The following is a 22,870-nucleotide window of genomic DNA, read 5'->3' as shown; positions in this document are numbered from 1 at the left end:
AACAATATGTATCCTAAGGTAATTAAGGCACTTAAGGACAGATAAGGTAATTAAAATTGAACTGTTACGATAGTTTGACAATAAACTATCTAGATCTGGCTACTCAAGACTATAATTTGAAATAATCCCTTCTCTTTGCATGATACTGTATATTGAGTGCATTTATGTGATAGCTTATTCCAATGTTGGCTAGCTAACCATTCTTATTCAATTTCCCCTGAGGAACAATTCCACTCATTCTTTACTATAGGAGAGGAAGAATTGTATAAACTTGTTCAATCATCTAAACCAACAACATGTATGTTAGACCCTATTCCATCTAAACTACTAAAAGAGGTGCATCCAGAAGTCATAGATCCTCTTTTGGCTATTATTAATTTGTCATTGTCATTAGGATATGTTTCCAAAACCTTCAAATTGGCTGTTATTAAGCCTCTCATTATAAAACCACAACTTGACCCCAAAGATCTAGTTAATTACAGACCGATCTCGAATCTCCCTTTTCTGTCAAAGATACTAGAAAAGGTAGTATCCTAAGTATGTATCCAATATGTATCCACAATTATATTCCTTAGAGAAAAATGGTATCTGTGAGGAATTCCAGTCAGGATTTAGACCGTATCATAGTACTGAGACTGCTCTCATGAGAGTTACAAATGACCTGCTCTTATCATCTGATCGTGGTTGTATCTCTCTATTAGTGCTACAGGATCTTAGCTCTGCGTTCGACACTATCGACCACAACATTCTTTTGAATAGACTAGAATAGAAAACTTTGTTGGCATTAGTGGAAGTGCATTAGCATGGTTCAAATCATGCTTATCTGACCGCCATCAATTTGTAGCATTGAAAGAGGTATCATATTGATCACAAGTGCAGTATGGAGTACCTCAAGGCTCAGTACTAGGGTTGTTACTTTTCACGCTTTACATGTTACCCTTAGGAAATTTTGCCCTTACCCTTAGGAGCTGATGATACTCAGCTCTATATTTCTTCGTGGCCTGGCAAAACACACCAAATTGAGAAAATAATGGAATGCATAGTCAATATAAAAAACTGGATGACGAGTAATTTCTTACTCTTACTAAACAGGGGTGTTAATTATCGAACCTAAAACCCACACATGTATTAACCTAGAACACTATCTAACGCTTGACGACTGCTCTGTAAATTCTTTGTCATCAGTTAGGAACCAAGGTGTACTATTTGATAGCAATCTTTCCTTTGACAGCCACATTTCTAGCATTTGTAAAACTGCATTTTTCGTCTTAAAAATATATATTAAAATTGAGACCTATGCTCTCAAAGCCAAATGCAGAAATGTTAATTCATGCATTTATGACCTCAAGGTTAGATTATTGTAATGCTTTACTTTACTTTACTTTTAGTCATTTAGCAGACGCTTTTATCCAAAGCGACTTACAAATAAGAAAAAGTAACTTAAACTAAAAGTTAACACTCTGTAAATACTCTATCCACACGCATTTAAGAAAATACAGAAATTAAATAAAATGGACAAATGCATACAACAACATTTCAATAGTAAACATAAAAAAGGGAAAAAAATAAATTAACAAAATAAAAATAAAAAGCGATACTTATATCCTTTGCCGGTGTCCTAGCACGGTAGAGTCGATGGTCTTTACAGTCTTTGGTCATCACACTAAGAGGGCTTCACACGAGGGCTGCCGCGACTGCTGCCGCGGTATAATAACCTTTTTTATACCTATCTAACAAATCACTGCTAAAATTCAGCTGAACCCACTTTCCTATTAATCACTAAAAATGGCCAAGCAAGTGCACACACTGACAAGATACGCGATACAGTATGAGACCAAACGCGATTTCAGCAACTCTCAACATAGTAAACAAAAATGCACTAAAAACTGAGACAAGTAAATACACTTACGAGCTGATTTTAACTTCCGCTGATAGACTGCTTTATTGGGTGGTTGTTCTGCATGCTTAATAAACAAACTCCAGATGCTCCAAAATGCAGCAGCTAGAGTTCTTACTAGAACCAGGAAGTATGACCATATTAGCCCGGTTCTGTCAACACTGCACTGGCTCCCTATTAAACATCTTATAGATTTTAAAATCTTGTTAATTACTTATAAATCCCTGAATGGTTTAGCTCCTCAGTACCTGAGCGAGCCCTTATCCCATTATAGTCCTCCACGTAAACTACGTTCTCAAAACTCTGGCCATTAGATAACATCTAGAATATCAAAATCAACTGCGGGCGGCAGATCCTTTTCCTATTTAGCACCCAAACTCTGGAACAATCTACCTAACACTGTTCGGGAAGCAGACACACTCTGTCAGTTTAAATCTAGATTAAAGACCCATCTCTTTAACCTGGCTTACACATAATACACTATCACATTTTTATAATTCAAATCCATTAAAGGATTGTTAGGCTGCATTAATTTGGTCAACTGGAACCAGGAAAACTTCCCAAAACAACCAATGTAGGGAAAGGGGAAAGGGAAGGGAAGTGGTGTGTGGCCAAGTATGGTCACCCATACTCGGAATTTGTGCTCTGTATTTAACCCATCCAAGTGTACACACAGTAGTGAACATACACCCGGAGCAGTGGGCAGCCAATGCTGTGGCACCCAGGGAACAGTTGGGGGTTCGGTGCCTTGCTCAAGGGCACCTAAGTTGTGGTATTGAGGGTGGAGAGAGCGCTGTACATTCACTCCCCCCACCTACCCAAGACTCGAACCCACAACCTTTGGATTACGAGTCCAACTCTCTAACCATTAGGCCACGACTTCCTTGTTACATCATTAGAAGAATGCCATCTACGCTAATATTAGTCTATTTCTTTCTTATTCCGAGATCACCATAGCCACCCGATCCAGTCCGTATCCAGATCAGTTGATCACTGCAGTCACCCGATCCAGTCTGTATCCAGATCAGATGGTGGATCAGCATCTAGAGATGACCTCTACAGCCCTGAATGTCAGCATAGACCAGGACAACTAGATGAGCCCCAGAGTCTAATCCCCATGGAAGACCTTGCCACCTAGACGGCCACCGGGGACTCCTGTACACTGTTCTGTTCTGGGTCCAACGTCTCTGCAGCAGGGCAACTGGGTGACTGTGAGGCGGCCTAGTCGCAGGTCAAATCACCGCTCTTCCGTTCCGAGCAAAACATCAAACAGGTTCTCCCCACTCAGTGACGCACCCACTGAGAAACCTGATGAAAGTGCTCTAGTAATTGGCGATTCTATTGTACGGAATGTGAAAATAGAGACACCAGCCACCATAGTCCAATGTTTACCGGGAACCAGAGCACCTGACATCTTGGCAAATTTAAAAGTGCTGGCTAATGCTAGACGTAAATTCAGTAAGATTGTTATCCACGTTGGCGTTAATAATGTTCGACTTCGCCAGTCGGAGATCACTAAAAATAATGTTAAAGAGGTGTGTGAACTTGCAAGTACGATGTCAGACACTGTAATATGCTCTGGTCCGCTCCCTGCTTACCGGGGTGATGAGATTCATAGCAGACTGCTGTCACTCAATGGCTGGATGTCTAAGTGGTGCCCGCAGAATAACATAGACTTTATAGACAATTGGATTGAGTTTTTGGAGCAGACCTGACCTGTTGAAAAGAGATGGTCTTCATCCCTCCTGGGGTGGTGCCACTCTTCTCTCTAGAAATATGGCACATAGTCTTAGAGTTCGTACTTGACTAACTGGGGCTCAGGTCAGGAAGCAGACAGACTGGCTAAACCAACTGTCTGCTAGCTGCCTCACGTCACAGAAGTCTGTTAATTCTCAGCACATAGAGACTCCTTCACTTAGATATCACACTATAGAGACTGTGTCTGTTACCCGAACTAGAAAATACAGAAAGCATCCAAACCAAAGTAAGAGTAACAATTTAATTGATGTTTAACAAATAAAAGACAGATTTAATACAGATAAACAAATGATAAAGCTTGGCTTATTGAATATTAGATCCCTTTCTACAAAATCACTTTTTGTAAATGATATGATCACTGACCATAAACTAGATAGAACTAGATAGAACTAGATTTGACAGAAACCTGGCTAAAGCCGGGCATACATTGTGCGATTTCTGTGGGATTTCCATGCGATTTCAGCAAGGTATCAGCTCACACTGTACAAAGTTATCTATACAGAGATAACTTAAAAAATATATTAATAATAAAAAAATAATTAAAAACTATTGGTGATATCATGAGGATTTGGCATTTCCAATTAAGGTATTAAATTATTATTTTTATTATGGTAGTTTTATTATTAAATTTATAGATCTACTATAATTAATTTGCCCCAAAATAATTTTGCATTTACCGCACAACAGATCATAATAAAAGATTCATTTAGATTACTTCTCACTGAAAATTATTTAAAACATTTTGATATATTCCACAATTAATAGGCCTATAATTAAAATTCTCAACCGTCTATAGCTAGCTTATGTCCGGACTCCGAACACTGAATGAACAGCTTAATGAATATTCAGTCAATGAAAATAAAACCTTTATTACAGACAAGGAAATTCCAAAAACAACTTGAAATACTTCAATTCTATTATTGTTCTTCTTTCACTAGGCCTACGTATATCAGCCATAAGATTTTTTATATTTTAGAAAATAAATTAAGACAATACTACCCATATATTTAGTCTCCTCTGTGAGAATATGTGCCATTAATGCAGCGACAGAAGCAGAAAGCTCGCTCAGTTTTTACTTTCACTTTCTGTAGCTTAATGAATTGACTGGATTTGAAAACTTCTTCACGGGCATTACGCACTGGCTTCATGGTTTAAAACTGAAATGTGTTGTCTTTATCCCCGATTGCAAAATGATGGACAATGATTCACATTTCCCGTGATAACAACATTATTTTATCTAAAGATTTACCTCTTTTCGTTTTCTTTCTTGGTGCAATAAAGTTTAAATAGTTAAAGTACTGTTTCCATGCAGGCGCAGTGAGGGAAAAAGCACTGCGTTTAGGGCAGTCGGTTTGTAGTTTTGCTTCAAATGTTCGATACCCTTACGAGGAGTGACCAAAATTTCTGACATGTCAGAAATTCATCCGACCGTCCGATTGCCTGTCGGGAGAGGTTGATCGCTTCTTATTTCCCCCTGTACACTGAACGATCACTGCATTACAAACGGCACACAACAAAAATTAAATTCGGCACGAGTCAGAATTCGGCTCAAAATCGGATGAAAATCGCACAGTGTATGCCCCGCCTAAAACCAGATGATTACATTAGTTTAAACGAGTCTACCCCCCAAGATTACTGTTACAAACATGAGCTGCGTCCAAACGGTAAAGGGGGAGGTGTTGGGCGATATGAGCAAAAATTCATATCTCTGTATTTTTTGGCTGATTTGCGGTATACGGTAAATATCTCGGTATTTTGTATTTGGATTAAACAAATAAGTGAATGCAAGCATGTAGGCATATATTATGTGCAAAAAGGGTTAACATCACATTACATTCTAACACTGTAACATTGCTATCCAAAAACAAAAATAATAATTTTAAAGCAGAAGTTAAATTTACTAAATGAAAATAATAAAAAAGGATAACACCTTATTTCGATAGTCCACTTTAGACATTCTACTCACAGTTAGAGATCGACCGATATATCGATTTACCGATATTTTTCCAGATATTCAAGCATTTTTCCATAATCGGATATCGGTTTTGTAATATCGGATTCACCGATAAACGCCGCCATCTTGTGGGTGTTTTGAGAATTGCACGCAGGATCGCAATTGCAGCGCATCTGAGGGGAGACGAGACAACAACAACGGCAGGTACTTCATTTGCTGTAGTTAGTAAACTATTTCATATTACAGTCATTAATGCACAAATTAGATGTATTACATAAATGCCTGATATGTAGTTTATGCAACTTGGCTCTAAGAAATATGATAAATAAGATACTCTGTCAAGCCCTGTCCCTATAAAGATATAACTTTGCCTGAAATAACACAGCCATGAATTAGAGCATGTTGGAAATAAAAGCATTGAATTTAATTCTCTCTCTGTAGTCTATTAGTCTCGTGAAGTCGGAGTCACGTAGATAATCCGTCAAGTCCTCTCCCAATAAAGACGTAACTGTTACAGAGGAGGTTCCTGTACCGCCTCCCTCGCACCACCAGAGGGAGCAATCGCCTGAGTATTAGTTTTTCCATGAACTCCATTTCCCATAAGGCCTCATACCTGGGACTGATTGCACTTACACCTGCACCTCATTTACACACACGCTTATAAGCTGCTCACACACACAGACTCTTCGCGAAGTCTTGATTTGCCCCGGCTGTCATTTCTGAGCGTTATTTCCCGTGTTTGTTTCCTGTGAGTTTTGACCTTGGACTGTTTACCGTTATTGATTGTTTGCTGCCTGCCCTGACCTGGATTGTAATTCGGATTCTGATTCTTGCTGCCTGCCCCGATCTTCTGCCTGTATTCACAACTCTGTCTCTGCCTCGCCTACATTGCTCAGTTTGCTGTTGATTGACCCTGCTTGTTTGACTATCCCGAATAAAGAGCTGCAAATGGATCTAACTCCGTCTGGTCCCCCGCAACAGTAACTTTGCATGAATTAAATAATACAGCCATGAATGATTACATGTTGGAAATAAAAGCACTGAATTTAATTCTCTCTCTGTTGTCTATATTCTCATCATTAGTCTTGTGAAGCCGCTTTCATATTGCAGTTCACTCAGCGGTTGATGCTCAAGAAATGCTCAGCACGGCCACTGCATGTAACTTTTAACAAGATTCACTTTTTTTTAAGCACCCTAAATTGTATTAACACTTACAATATAACCATTATTTCATTTTATAAACATCTAAATTAATAAAATTCTATGGAAATTGATTATTTATTATCTCTGCAATCGATCGCAGTTTGATTAGCCTATAGTTCTGTGTAAATGCATAGATAAACTGCGCTGTCAGCAGCATAATTTAGAGCATGCCATTTGAGAAATGCAATAAAATACAATGCTTGTTATATTCCAATATTCCAGAGAATATTATTCCGTGAATTAACATTATCCAGTGAATTATTCTTCACTCTTTATCCTATTAAACAGCTTATAAACCTACTAAAACTGTAGTTAAAAATGAAGTTGATATGACTCCTTTATTTATTTTCTCCATTTGAAAACATTAGACATTCTACGTTTATTTTGCTTACTGCTAATATTAGTGTTGCCGCTAAAGCTTTTTATAAATAAAATGTTTTTTAATTGTTGTAATACGAAGATTAAATTTAACATGACAGGGCTCTAGACTGCGACCAAAATGGTAATGTTTTGCGAGTTCAAATTTGACGTGGTCGCATTTGTACGAGTGCCTGGTCTGTGCTGCTCCAAAGCGTCTGCTTCATACAGCGCGCGCTGCCAGCCGCAGCACATTATAGCAGGAGTCAGATTTCACTGATCACGTGAAGAGAGGTGCTTTCAGCGCGAGCGCTTCAGTAGAGCCTGGTTTATACTCGCCGCGTCAGCACGAGCGCGAAGGTGCACGTCGTGGCCGGAGCGCAACGGAGGATTTTGTGTTCAAACTAAAGTAAAAGACCACTTCTTAAACCAGAGAAGGTGAACATGCTGGTGTTCTTGAAGAAAAAAACATGCTCCTGTCAGCTACAGCCAGTTTAGTTTGACTTTTCTTTTAGTTTTCGTTTTGAGAAGCTTGTTATCTTTGCTGTTTACCTCACGTTATGCTATGGAGGCTTTCCTTAATTTAAAAAAAATATATATATTAATTTTTATTTGCTTCCTCAGAGTTTGCTAGACATTCTGTAATATACTCGGTATATAAGACAGCATGTGATGTGTCCTGTGCCATGCCTCCTCTTATTCGTTTTTGTTGATAAATGTTATGTAAGAGTTTGTCATTGTCAACGTACTGTTTTATTGTTGTTGTGCTTTTTAATTAAGAATAACAATGAATCCATCTTTTGTTTTAGTCTTAAAAAATGAAAGGTGTAGATATAAGCAAAACAAACAATTACCTTTTCTTGTAAAATGTGACACCAAGATCACAAATTTGAAAGTGAAAGTGCACGAAAAAAGGAATTCCTGTTCACAAAATTTAAATCACAAATAATACAGATGAAAAAGAACAGGTTGAATGTTGAACACATTCATTACAATATAACTATAAACTATGAAAAAAGTTAATCAGCATGCATTGGTTAATCAAATGTTGTAGCAAAAAAAAAAAAACACAAACAAACAAATTGCAACCAAATTATGTGCTCGTGCGACCAACTGAGAAAGTTAGTAGCAAAAGTGAGATCAGTGGGAAGAATGAGTCTAGAGCCCTGCATGAAAGACTGCTAATTCTCAAAACATTTTTTGTTAAGATAACTGAAAGGAGGAAAAACCAAAGTGAAGTATGGACTTGCTTCACGCAGTCATTTATTTACTTTATAACAGTAAATAAATATCGGTTCGATCAATATCGGTCGATCACTACTCACAGTAAGTAACTTTTCAACTACATGTCAACTAGCAGCCATTAGAGTATTAGTAGACTGTCTGCTTAATAACTTCTAACACTTTATTTTGATGGGTTCACAAGATACAACATACTGAGTATTAGAAACTTTGCAAGTATATGTCAACTTATTCTACTAACCCTAAACCTATCCTACTAAGAGTTAGACATGTAGTTCCAAATTAATGAGAATTAGTTGACATGTAGTTGACACGTAGTTACAAAGTTACTTATAGTTAGTAGAATGTCTAAAGTAGACTATCGAAATAAAGTGTAACCTAAAAAAGCACAGACTAATTGAGTAAAAAGGCTATTTTGATTACCCTATTACACTTTACAGTGTCATACACATACATACACTTACTTGTAGGTTTAAAATTCTACATATATCACATTGTCCAGCTACAAATATTTCAGCAAAATGTATTTTAGTCAGAATTATTGTGCTCCTATCTCATTGCGCTCTGTGTGTTTGGCGCGCATGCGCACGGCGGCGCTCATTCTGAATGAAGTCTGTGAAGTTTAGCGGAGAATTGCAAAGAAAAAAGCTCATGCACTTCTGACAGCAAAAATGGCAATATTTCCATGGCTTTTTAATATTTACAGATGAAGAATATACCTGTGAAATGTTATGCATTAGGGAAAACAGCACATCTATTTAAACTAAACTGAGCTAGACAATGACATCTCTGAATTCAAAAATTAAATGCCGAAATGCTGAAAATTGAGTGTTTAATCTTATTATTATACATTACTGACACTCTATCCTCCAATTTGATACTGTTAAGTGCTTTGACACAATCTGTATTGATAGATAATAAAGCCCAGAGTGTCTTCTTTCCAAAGATACCTAATTTGTTTGTGTAAGCACACTTTGTCAGGAACTGTTACCATTTTAATTTAGGTATGTTATTTTCATCTGTGAGGCCCACAATGGGGGCGAAGGTTAACAGGTTAAAGACTCTCGCTTAGTGAATTCTTTGTCTCCTGGCTTCTGTGTTCCGTGCTTCCCGAGAGTTGTGACACTACAGTCCTTCACGTCCGCTGCGATCTCAAAACTCTGGCCGTTCGATAATACCTAGAATATCAAAATCGACTGCGGGCAGCAGATCCTTTTCCTATTTAGCTCCCAAACTCTGGAACAATCTACCCAACACTGTCAGTTTAAATCTAGATTAAAGACCCATCTCTTTAACCTGGCTTACACATAATACACTATCACATTTCTATAATTCAAATCCGTTAAAGGATTGTTAGGCTGCATTAATTAGGTCAACTGGACCCAGGAACACTTCCTTGTTACATCATTAGAAGAATGGCATCTACGCTAATATTAGTCTGTTTCTTTCTTATTCCGAGATCACCATAGCCACCCAGATCCAGACTGTATGCAGATCAAATGGTGGATCAGCACCTAGAGATGACCTCTACAGCCCCGAACGTCAGCGGAGACCAGGACAACTAGATGAGCCCCAGAGACTGATCCCCAGTGAAGACCCTGTCTCCAAGACCACAGGAACCAGATGAGTCTGCACAATCTGACTCTGCTTTAGTCTAGATTTAAACTGCTGATTTTGTCTGGCCAGAGGAGAATGACACTATTTTGACACACTATTTCCCTGTCTAAATACTGTTAAGCTGATATAAAGCCACCCAGCTTTATATCAAGATGATGTAAAGCTGCTTGACACATTTGCATTGTTAAGAGCGCTATACAAATAATATTGACTTGACTTGACTTGACTTGGCTTAGTGATATCATACAGCTGTTTTATGTTGCCGCTGTATGCTGTCTGCTCCGCTTCAGCCGCTAGTCTGTCCAGTATTCTTTCTTGTCCTTCCTAATACTCCCCTTCGCTACTCTATGAGCTTCTGCATATTCTTCTTGAGCCTTGGCCTTTACTACTCTAGTCCTGCCGTTGTTGACTATTCCTTCTTCCTCTTTCTGTCTTCTATCTTGGTCAAGGACTCTACTGTGATGCACCCCTTCTGTTGATGTTTCTTTAGCCCCACTACTTCTTGGCATGTTTATATTAGTGTCTCTTTCACTTTCTACCACCTGTTAAGCACATTATCTTCCTCTTCAAAAAGGTCCTGAAGCACTTTGAACTTATTTTCCAGCCTTCAGACCAAACTGTTCTCGTCTTGGGGTCTTTCAGAAGGCTGGCATTATACTTCACGCTTCTGTCTGATGCGTCAGTCTTGTTTCACTTCAGCATCATTTTCAGTCTTGTCACCACCAGGTCATGGTTGGACGCTTCATTCTGACATCTTGCAAGGATCTTCTGAATTTCTTGTTAATGCAGATGTAGTCGATCTTATTCTCTGTCGTGCTGTCTGATAATATCCATGTACTCTTGTGGATCCGCTTGTGGGGTAAAATGCTGCCTCCAATAACCAGGTTGCTGAATGCACACATGTCCACAAATCTCTCTCCAGTCTCATTCATCATTCCCAGGGCGTGGGTGTACATTACCTGTTTGTATCCAGTGTTGTCTGACCCAATCTTGGCATTGACATCTCCCATGAGGATGGTGACATCCTTGTCTGTATAGGTCTCGAGGATCTTCTGCAGTCTATTGTAGAACTGATCTTTATCCTCCTCTTCACTGTCGTTTGTTGGAGCGTAGCCCTGAACAATGTTCATCTTGATCCTCCTGCTCTTGGTACGGAACGATGCTCTGATGATCCTGGGGCCATGCACCTCCCATCCAATCAGAGCCCTCTGTGCCTATTTGGACAACATGAAGCCTACTCCTTGTGTGTAGGGTGCGTCACTCTCTATATGCCCTGAGTACAGCAACAGCTCTCCTGTCATCAGTCGTCTCCGTCCAGCTTGGGTCCACTGTGCTTCGCTGATGCCTAACAAGGTCAGGTTTTTGTTCCTCATCTCGGCTACTACCTGCGCCGTCTTTCCTGACTCGTACATGGTCCTGACATTCCATGTGCTGATGTTTATTCTCCGGAAGGATAGATAGAAGGGTAGTCGGCATTGTACATTTTCCCATTCATATGTGCAACATTTAGTGCAAAATTAAAATGAAAATTCAATTATATTATTTAAATTAGCATTTTCTATACTATTTTTAATATGCAAATTAAAAACATATTTTCAAGTTTTATAAGTTGCAAAATTAAAATGCAAATGTATTACCCAAATTGATTCGATATGTTTAACATATCAAAGCAAAAACTGTAGCAAAATTATTATTTAAATGCTGTTTTTCCTAAATGCATTTAGACTTAGAGGTAGAACACTTGGGATTGCATTTTCATCGTGATACCGTGGGATAACTGTAGCAAAATGCAATGAGAGTTTCAAAATGCATTCTGAGCCAAAGGTGCAGCAAAAGGGTAGCAAAACCATGATTTAAATGTCTTTTATTTTTCTTAAATGCATTGACACTTACATATATGATGTTTCAATTGCATTTTCATTAAATTTAAATGATATAATTTAATTTTCATTTTGCACTAAATGTTGCACATATGAATGGGAAAATGTAAATTTAAATACAGAAATACATTGCCATTTTACATATTGCATTGCCATTTTGCATATTACATTGCAAATTGAATTTAGCTACACATATGCTTCTATAATAGGGGGCTATATTGCACTACAACCATGGTGTAGTCCCAATTCAGAATATTTTACTTTAGCACTATCAATTTTTTTTTATTATTACATTTTTAAACAAATATTATTGTAATAATATTATGTAATAATATAATAATAATAATAATAAGAAAATATTGATAAAACACCACATGGATGCTGAATTCTGACAATCAAGACAGTCTAAGGTGTGCTTTTTTATTTTGTAAATGCACATATAAAATATTTTAATTAAAAAAAAAATAATTATTAATTAAAACTGTGTCATGAGTCCGGGCTCGGCAGTTCTTCCCGTTTCCACCAGAGGTCACCATCTCCCTTCCTCCCATACTGGGACCCTGAGGAGTCGCTGGAGGACTACATTGACCTGGTTCTGCAGGTGAGCGGCTCAGCCTTCAGGGTGGAGTTAGCTGCGGAGCCCATTCACAGTTCTCCCGAGGCGGCGGCGGCCGCGCCCAGTGCCTCGCGCCCGCTTCCGGAGCATCCTGGGCTGATGCGCAGCATGCGGGAACCCCCGCTGATGTCGGTGTGAGCGGCGTTGCCCGCTCATATTCCTCCCGAGACAGCAGTGCCCGCTCACGAAGCTCCCAAGAGAGCGGTGTTCGCTCACGAAGCTCCCAAGACAGCGGTGCCCGCCCACGTTCCTCCCGAGAGCGGTGTTCGCTCACGAAGCTCCCGAGGCGATGGTGACCGCTCACATTCCTCCTGAGACAGTGGTGCCCGCTCACGAAGCTCCTGAGAGAGCGGTGTTCGCTCACGAAGCTCCCAAGACAGTGGTGCCCACCCACGTTCCTCCCGAGAGAGCGGTGTTCGCTCACGAAGCTCCCGAGGCGATGGTGACCGCTCATATTCCTCCCGAGAGAGCGGTGTTCACTCACAAAGCTCCCGAGGCGATGGTGCCCGCCCACGTACCACCCAAGACAGCGGTGTTCACTCACGAAGCTTCCGAGGCGATGGTGACCGCTCACGTTCCTCCCGAGACAGCGGTGTTCACTCACGAAGCTCCCAAGACAGCGGTGCCCGCCCACGTTCCTCCCGAGAGAGCGGTGTTCGCTCACGAAGCTCCCGAGACAGCGGTGCCCACCCACGTTCCTCCCGAGAGAGCGGTGTTCACTCACGAAGCTCCCGAGGCGATGGTGACCGCTCACATTCCTCCCGAGACAGCGGTGTTCACTCACGAAGCTCCCGAGGCGATGGTGACCGCTCACATTCCTCCCGAGCAGTGGAGCCCACCATTGCCCGCTCCAGGGTGGCAGCTCCACACACACTGCTGTGGTGGCCGCTGGTTCTGCCCTGGGTCTCCATCCCGCCGGCGCTGCCTCAGGCCCCAGGTCCCCCTCCGCTACACGGGCCTGGCCCACCATCCCTCCCCCGGTTCCACCTCCCTCCGGACTTTTGGGGGTTTTGGTGGAATGTCTGGAAGCCGTTCCTTAAGGGAGGGGTCATGTCATGAGTCCGGGCTCGGCAGTTCTTCCCGTTTCCACCAGAGGTCACCATCTCCCTTCCTCCCGGACTCATCTCCGTAATCACATACACCTGCCACATTACATACACCTGCTTAACCACACACACCTGTACACTTCACACTCCCAGCTGTTCTCCATTTGCCACAGACTATATAGTCTCCCCTCTCCCACCACTCTGCCTGGGTTCGTTAATGGTGATTTCCGAATGTGCTGTACTTCTAGTGTTTGCTCGGGTCTGGGATACATGCACTGTGTTGCCGTTCTGTATCCCAGTCCGTTTCTGTTTTGTTTTTGTGCCGTGTTGGCCTTTTTGTTTCAATTAAAGAGCACCTTCCCTGCACTTGGACCCTGACTCCGTCTTTTTTGCGGCGCTTCTTCGCCGTTCCGTGACAACCTGTGGTCAGTTATTGTTTTAAATAATACAATTATTGTTAGTTTTCTAGTCCCTAGCATTTTTCAAACACACCCAAGCAAGTGAGGTATCATATATGGACCAAAAATAGATACACAGTTAACAGTTCACAGAGTTAATATTTTTGGCCTGCCTTTATGAACTAAACTCAATTTGATGAAATGTTACCAGGGTTTGTGTTGCATGTCATAGACAACAATGTTAGCATCTACATTTATTTTAATTTAATTTTAATCTCACAAAAAGTGGTAGGTCATCTTGGCAGTTTTCGCCGAATGTTTTATGAATAGTGTGAATTCAGACAAACTACTTATTTAACATGCTTTTATTGCATTATTTTATTGCAGTATAGTAGGGAAGTAGACATATTCAGGTGCGGGCTGACTCTCTGACACAAATGCAGTCCAACCATACTTGTAAGTGTGATCTGTAATTTAGGGCTAGTTTAGTGTAATTTAGAACTGATCAAACAGCAAACAGTTTGTGAATAAAAGTCAAAAATAGCAGTCTAAGGAAACAACAGCAGATTCATGTCATGGAGACTAGAAATGTAAATGGATGTGCATTCATTCATTTATAGATAGCCATAAGATAAGTGGGTATGTGTGTAATCTAATGTGATCTTAGAAAAAAACTTGTATAATTAGGGCTGTCAAAGTTAACACATTAACGCAAATTCATTTTAACGGCAATAATTTTATTAACATGCGATTAACGCAGCGTGCATTTTCTGTTTGACCCGTGACCTTGCCCGTAGGTGGAGAAATGGAGATGCACAGTGTTGCCAACTTAGCGACTTTGCCGACCCTTTTAAATACTTTTTTCCCTTCAAAAAAAGCGCATAGCTGCAAATCTTTAAGGTTTGCCCAAGCATTTGAGGCTCGCCGGAACCGCTGCACGAGCGTGAGGTCTTTCTTTCCCAGTGCGCGCACACCCCTGTCTCTCTCTCTCTCTGTGCATCTGTTCAGCGAGCGGGGGAGAGGAGCAGCGCTTTCAGTTAAACACAGATATTATGTTGCTTCTCTAATTTTACATGCAAGTATAGCCGAAATCACAGTACAGCTATTGTCTTAAGTGTATTTGATTTCATCAGACGACGGCTCGATTATCAGGATTTTTGTGCAGATTAACATCTTGGAAGGGAGAGCTGGTTATTTCGTCTCACTGGGTCGTGTTTCAGTCACTATTTCATATCCATTCCGTTGTCTGACAACAGAAACAATCAAATATATCAACGAAAACAGTTTTATTGAGAATTTAGCTGCATCAAAATACAGTACCTATGTGGGCATAGAGAGGCAAACAAATGTAATAATAAATGTACATTTTGCATGTTCAGAAGACGTGAGCTGCCCTGTTGTGCAAAAATGTAAACAAGTTTGTACAAACAAGTAAATTGCTCAGTGCAAAGAAAGAGAAGTAATAGGAACCTGGAATTTCTTTTTTCATGTGTCTAAAAGACATGAACAAGTTCTTTGATCTATGACCTTTGAAACATGTCTAGTCTTTATGCTCTATGTTGACTATGGTTTCAATAATAATAAACATACATTTGCATAAAGCATCCATATTTGTCCATGCCTTGTTGATTAGATTATTAAAAACTTGAAAAGTATTAATTTAAGGTACGTTTATAACATATAAAAAATGTGTGATTAAGTTGCGATTAATCACGAGTTAACTCACGACAATCATGCAATTAATCACGATTAAATATTTTAATCTATTGACAGCCCTATGTATAATATATTTGTTCATTTTGCTGAATGCAGTGCTGATTTGCAGCACTCATTTGTGGAATAATTTTTCTATTATTCTACCTGAACAAAAGCAAAACCTAGAAGAAGTTGTACTGTAATGAGGGAAGAAAGAAAACAAGATTCATGGAGGTCCTTCCTTACCTATATGCTCTCCACAAGAGTCACAGTATTCTGCATAAAGTGACTCAAAGCAGTTGCAGCAGTGAGGATGTCCCTCACGTATGATGTAGCGCTGACCCCCTAGTGGGGCCTCACACTCATAACAGCAGAAATGTCTCATGTGCCAGTGCTGCCCCTCTGCTTCTGTGCACTCATCTGCAAAGATAATCTACAAAAAGAGACACAAATTAAGTAAGGAGTTTTATATTCTGAAGCAAGGCTTCTGGGTACTGACTTGTCAAAGGTAACCTACAGGAAATGTTTAGGCATGCTAACGGGATCAAGGTTGATTTCAGCCAGTTGATTTTAGCTGCTTGGATTTTACACTGTTGGCTTACCTCATCACATGCTGAGCAACGTGGCTTAAGCCGTTCAGCATGGTGGCGGCCACAGTAGATCTTGCCATCCAGGTGGAAGTAGATGAGATCTACCAATAGCTCAGAACACAAACAGCACACAAAACAGTGAGGGTGCCAACACAGGCCATGGCCAACCCGTGAGGCAAACACTGCAATGTCGCCACCGTTGATCTGGTCTCCACACTGTGTGAGAAGGACATGGTGTCATTAGGCAGCCTCTCTGTGTTTAATCATTACTGAAAAATATACTTAAACTACATCTAGGGTTTGCATGGCTATTCGTTTTTACTAATCCTGTTCACTGGTCTAGAAAAGTAGTTCACTGGTCGATCAGTGAATGTTTTACTTTACTGGTGGTGGCCACATAGTGACTATCAGTGAGATGATGAGGATTAGAAATGGAAGCTTGCATCTCCACTAACAAATGAATGTTTGCATTTTCATAAATGTGTGCCAGCTTCTAGGTTAGGGTGAGGTATATGAGGTGTTATTTAGTACTCGTATACATACCTGATCACATATAGCTCCAGTTACAGTGAGGTGTAGAGGTCGGACAGTGCCTCTGCCTAGATTGTCTCGCTTTCGCTGGTTACTGAAGATCTTTAATTCACGCTTTTCTTCTTCATCCAGTGAGGTACAGTAACGAACCTGACATCAGTACACATCATCAATAAGTAAGCATCATCAAAGATCAACTACTGTAAATATTTACTTGATGAGATTCGTCCACCAGTGTTATAAAATGCTGATGAACACACACCTGTGACTGCACATTCAATATCAATACTTGGCAATCATAAACCGCTATGAATGAACTATATTTTACAACTGTAAATTTAAAACGGCAATATATATACTATATATATATATATATATATATATATATGTATGTATGTGTGTGTGTGTGTGTGTGTCAGTGTCAGTGTTTGTTTGTTTGTTTGTGTGTGTGTGTGTGTGCATGTTTATGTGGTTTATGAGGACAAATTTGTATAATGACATGGGTATGACAGAGGTATTACAGGTGGTTTATGAGGACACTGCCTATGTCCCCGTAATTCAAAAGGCTTAAAAAAATATACTAAAAGGTGTTTTTTTGAAAATCTAAAAATGCACAAAGTCTCCTGTGAGGGCTAAGTTTAGGTGTAGGGTTGGTGTAGGGAAATAGCACACACAGTTTGTTCAGTATAAAAACCATTACGCCTATGGAGAGTCCCCATAAACCACAAAAACCAACATGAGTGTGTGTGTGTGTGTATTAAAGACCAGAAATGTATGTAGTAAATACTATGTAGTTTTTTTTTATTTCATAAATTGACATTAAAGCACTTGGGGTTTGATTCAAATGCACAATTGATAATTTCTTACCAAAGTAACACGTACTGTATTTATTGTTTACCTAATCAGAATCAGAATCAGAATGAGCTTTATTGGCCAAGTATGTTTACACATACAAGGAATTTGTTGTAGTGACAGAAGCTCCACAGTGCAACAGAAAGACAGTAACAGGACAGGGCACAGGTAATAAAAACAAAATAACAAGAAATAGCCAATAACCAATGTACAAAGCAGCAAAAAAATAAAAATAAAATAAAAATACACAATATATAATATATAATATAGGCAACTGTGTATGTACAGGTCAGGTATGTGCAAATTAGAAATGATAAAAATAAAAATAAAATAAGTGAGTGTGGTGAATGGATAATGTATTAGTTGTGTGTTCCATGTTTATTATTGAGTGTTCATGAGATGTATTGACTGAGGGAAGAAACTGTTCTTGTGTCTGGTCGTTCTGGTGCTCAGAGCTCTGTAGCGTCGACCAGACGGTAACAGTTCAAAGAGGGAGTGTGCTGGATGTGAGGGGTCCAGAGAGATTTTATCAGCCCTTTTGCTCACTCTGGATAAGTACAGTTCTTGGAGAGTGGGGAGGGTTGTACCAATGATTCGCTCAGCAGTCCGGACTACCCTCCGTAGTCTTCTGAGGTCAGATTTGGTAGCTGAGCTGAACCAGACAGTTATTGAGGTGAAGAGGATGGATTCGATGATGGCGGAGTAGAACTGTTTCAGTAAGTCCTGTGGCAGATTGAACTTCCTCAGCTGGCGAAGAAAGTACAACCTCTGCTGGGCCTTCCTGACAATGGAGTCAATGTGAATGTCCCACTTCAGGTCCTGAGAGATAGTGGTGCCCAGGAATCTGAATGACCCCACTGCAGTCACAGTGCTGTTCATGATGGTGAGTGGGGGGAGAGCAGGGGGGTTTCTCCTGAAGTCCACAATAATCTCCACAGTTTTGAGCGTGTTAAGCTCCAGGTTGTTGAGACTGCACCAGACAGCCAGCTCCTTAACCTCCTGTCTGTAAGCAGACTCGTCACCGTCCTGGATGAGGCCAATCAGTGTGGTGTCGTCTGCAAACTTCAGGAGCTTGACAGAGGGGTCTTTAGATGTGCAGTCGTTGGTGTAGAGGGAGAAGAGCAGTGGGGAGAGTACGCAGCCCTGAGGAGTGTTGATTGTTTCGAGTGCTGGATGTGAATTCACCAAGCTTTACTAACTGCTGTCTGTCTGTCAGGAAGCTGTTGATCCACTGGCAGACGGAGGTGGGGACGGAGAGCTGAGTTAGTTTATTTTGAAGGGTTTCCGTGATAATGGTGTTAAAAGCAGAGCTAAAGTCCACAAACAGGATCCTCACATAAGTCCCTGGTCTGTCCAGATGCTGCAGGACGTTAGGGCCACAGGTCTGTAGACCTAAGATGATTGCTACGTTCGAAATTGAGTTGTATGAAAGAAAAATTGTCTTGAGCCACCGATAATGTAGTATGAGTATAATTATAAAGTATGACACAAGTTGAGTGTGGTAATTAAAAGTGGAGTCACACTAGACTTTGTCTTTTCATTTACACTCCTACTCATTCAATGTTGCATTCCATAGCAGTGGAGATTAGTGAATTCTGACCAGCAAATTTGTATAGCAAGAAGACATCAGTGTAACAGATGATCTAAACATTAATTGATCTTTTGGTTTATTACAAAGAATGTAGACTTCAAAGCTGAATGATTTGCAGTATTTGTGGTAAAATGTATATAGTATAATTTAATTTAATTTAAGAATTAAATTTAAGCCTTTTAAATGTTAAAACAATGTCCTTCAGTTATACTATAATGTTGAATGGCTATAAAATAATGGCAAAAAATGGAGGGAAACATGCTTTTAATAGAGACATCAGTAGCAGTATTGATATCAAAGATACTGGCCTACAATAATAATAGACTACTAAGTAAAAAGATGCCATTAAACACATATTTACAATATACCATCTTTGTAGTTTATACATTAATTTGGAGATTCAATGTGAATTTATGACAATATAAATATATTAAAATGTGATTCCCTTTCAAAGGAACTCTGTCCGCTGTCGCTATGGGAACGCCTTCAGCATGACCGGTGTCTGAAGCATTGCCTATACACAGAAATAACATTGGACGGGCAACAGCCTATGTCATAACTACTGGCATAACCACAGTATGAAAGAGCACCAGGAGAATATGTCATCCTCTTCTTTTTTTCTTCACTGCCATTTGTCTATGTTAGCAGCTAAGCACAACTAGGAGTGCATGTTCTCTCGTCGGAGGCTTTGCTCTGATACCCGCGGTTTCACGTATCTTGTGTGTTATGTGTGTGGGTGAGAAGCAGGCGCGTTCAGCTCGAGGGAGTTGAATGCGCTCATTGCATTCATTGCACTTATTTCTTGTGGATAAGCATGAATTGAATGTTTGACTCACAAGGAGGCAGATTCTACTCATTGTAATGCATTTGCAGGAATACTGAGAGGGGAGGTTGAGTGCTTCACCATTTACCCAAGACTGCAGACAGCATTTGCTTGAGTACATTTGCCTCTTGTTGGAGTTGAACGAGCTCATAGCGACGCATTCACTTTCTGCTCTAGCTTGATTTCTGAGGGAATCTAGCGCTAGAACGAAGCGTGGTTAGCTCCCGTAGGAGCTGAATGCAGTCTGTGCATTGTGATTGCAGAGATAATTCTCTGCCTATTGCCTGCTGTTCGAGTCCTACTGTTGACGAGGCAATTAATTAGACTATTCGCAGGATTTATAGGTGGAGCATGGAAGGGAACTGACAGGAAAACTTTTCCCTATCAGTAATTTCCTGATGTGTCTAATTCCTTATGCATAAGAAATTGTATAATGTGGATATCTAATCTGCAGTTGTTTGGACACATATGATTCATATTATGTCCTCATCTTTAGCCACATTTGACTGCACCCTGGAAGCCTATGATGCATGCCTTTACTTTTATTTCAGGGTTGTATGGCTTTCTATGAGTCTCTTATGACTAAAAGTCAGGGGTCGTAGCGCCCATGCTTTGGGACATCCCCCACCCTGGGGACCTCTTGTGCTATATGGCCTCCTACAAGGCCTTCTCATTTAGGCTCCTCCTCTTTCTCAAGTCTAGGTTTGCAAGCCTCCTTGATGCTTGGCCATGAACTGAGCTGGTGCTCCTTTACCCGTGAGTGGTCTGGTAGAGTACCATGCTTTCTGAGGCTAGGAGCTTGACTGTACTCCCCTTGTGCTCCTGAGGGCCACCTGCAAGTACATCACCAGTGCAGAACCTGGTTCCCTAACTTTGGTATTATACAGTGGTGCAGCAACATTGTTGTCCCTTTAACCCCATAGGACTGCCTACTAATGGTCTGGATCTAGGTGACCCCAAGTCTCCAGAAGACTGTGTGCTGGAGCTATGGTGGGTGAGTAAGATCCATTTCATTACCAAGGATAATGTTATTGCTAGTGTTCTTGCTAACCTTTGCTATGTCTTTCAATTCACCTGGGGCCTTCATTCAGTACCACTGACTCTCAATACTGGTTAGTAGGGGCCCCTCCCTCCCATGGGCCTCTCCTGTGGAAAGTCAGGAGATAAGGGCCCTAATTGGCCTTTGTTCTGGTGACCTCTTGGATTTTTGTGGTCTTTTAGACCTCCCTAATTAGGTTATCTTTAGGTCCTCTTACGCTCCCGGGTTGAGCCAATGCTCCTTACCTAATAGTAGGTTTAGTTGAGCATTCTGTTCCCCAGTAGGCAGGAGCCTGACTGGACTTCCCTCGTGTTCCTGAGGGCTGTTCATGGGTATATCTCTGGCATAGAATCCTGGTTCTCTTGATAGTTGCAGGTTGAGCAGGGCGTTACTCCTCTCACTCCCAAGCGATATTGCGTACTCTGCTCCTTGACGACCGTGCTGGGTGTTTTGGCTTCAAGAAGCCAGCCTGGCCAGGCTGCTCATGTGTTGAGCTAATTCATATTTTGCTCTGAGGGGCTCTTTGAGATTTAAACTCTGTACTGAGCTTGAGTTCCCCTCTCATTGAGTTGCTGAGCTTTTGAAATTCCACTCTGCACTTATGACAGGTCATGAGGCCCATGATGTACCTCCCTGTTGTACTGCCCTTAAGGTTGAACCGGCGAAACTCTCCTCTCTTTGAGAACCTTTTTGAGTACATAATTTTCCCTGAGGTAGTGTGATGGTACTCCTTTCTTTCTGAAGGCCTATTATTGAGGACTCAAGCCCCGTTCACACTACAAGCGACACTCAGCGACAAAGCAACACTATCCCATTAATTTCAATGGAGAGCTGGCGATTTCCGGCAACATAAGCGATAGCGACCGTTGGTGACCCGATGGGGCGTGTCCAGCGACGTGACAAAGTTCAAGTTTATGCAAATGAAGAGCAACTTTCGGGAGCGACAGCCAATAGGAAAGAAGACAGTTGAGCTCACGTGATCGTTCTCCTCTCAGCCGTAGATAAACATACTCAATGGAAAAAAGTAGTCTCTGTTTCTCATTCATTTTTGTTTTTATGTACGGATTTAATTTATATTCATATTATATTTAGTCTTTTGCTTCCAAAATGTTTGTATTTAGTGGCAAGAAATCTGATTTGCTGTCAAGGCAACCAGTACTGAAAACGCCCACTAGCAGCCTCATCGCCAGCCCGTGGCGACATTCAGCGACAAAACTCGCTGGTAGTGTGAACACAACTTCACTCTGAGGAGCCTAATCACATGCATCTACGGCTTTGTGTCTTGACCTGCTCTCATGGTCAAGCTAGCATTGCTCCCCTTGGTCCTAAGGGTGGTGCAAGAGCCTGCTGCTCCCACAATCCTCTTCACCAGGCTCCTTTCGAGCCTAGATGTACAGGACCCCCCCACCCCCTGAGATTGTGAGATTGAGTGTTTAGTGTAAATTCTCCTCTCAATCTGGGAGTCAAGAACTTCACTCCCAGAGACCCATGTACAGTTACAATATATCAGGTTGAGAGGCCTCTTTTCTGCCGCCCTGTAAGGCTGCCTTTTTGGTTGAGCTTGGTAGTGCTCTCCTCACTACGGGAGGGTTATTTATGAGCCTGCCACTGCCATGCTGAGCATGTGAGTTCTCCTCTCAATCTGAGAGTCAAGGACACCTGGTGCTCCATGTGCAAGTCATACCAGTTTGTTAGGACATCTTTTGCCTCCTTGTTCGGTTGTTCATATTGTTGAGCTTGGCAGCGTTCCCCTCACTGTGGGAGGGTCATCTATGAAGCCT

General features: G+C 40.9%; 1 protein-coding gene across 1 annotated transcript in view; it reads right to left on the bottom strand.

Annotated features, from left to right (window-relative positions):
* LOC306848232 (prickle-like protein 2) overlaps positions 1 to 22,870 on the bottom strand; it is a 55,648-nt gene that overhangs the window by 4,426 nt on the left and 28,352 nt on the right. Inside the window, exons 3-5 of the mRNA XM_079382651.1 lie at positions 16,797 to 16,934; positions 16,266 to 16,469; positions 15,910 to 16,096 (exon numbers count right to left, since the gene is read on the bottom strand). Coding sequence (XP_079238777.1) covers positions 15,910 to 16,096; positions 16,266 to 16,469; positions 16,797 to 16,934 — 529 coding nt within the window. The remainder of the gene's footprint in view (positions 1 to 15,909; positions 16,097 to 16,265; positions 16,470 to 16,796; positions 16,935 to 22,870) is intronic.

Source organism: Barbus barbus (genome assembly GCF_936440315.1).
Source record: "Barbus barbus genome assembly, chromosome: 28".
NCBI classification, from domain to species: domain Eukaryota; kingdom Metazoa; phylum Chordata; class Actinopteri; order Cypriniformes; family Cyprinidae; genus Barbus; species Barbus barbus.
This window is presented reverse-complemented; position numbering and strand designations above follow the sequence as displayed.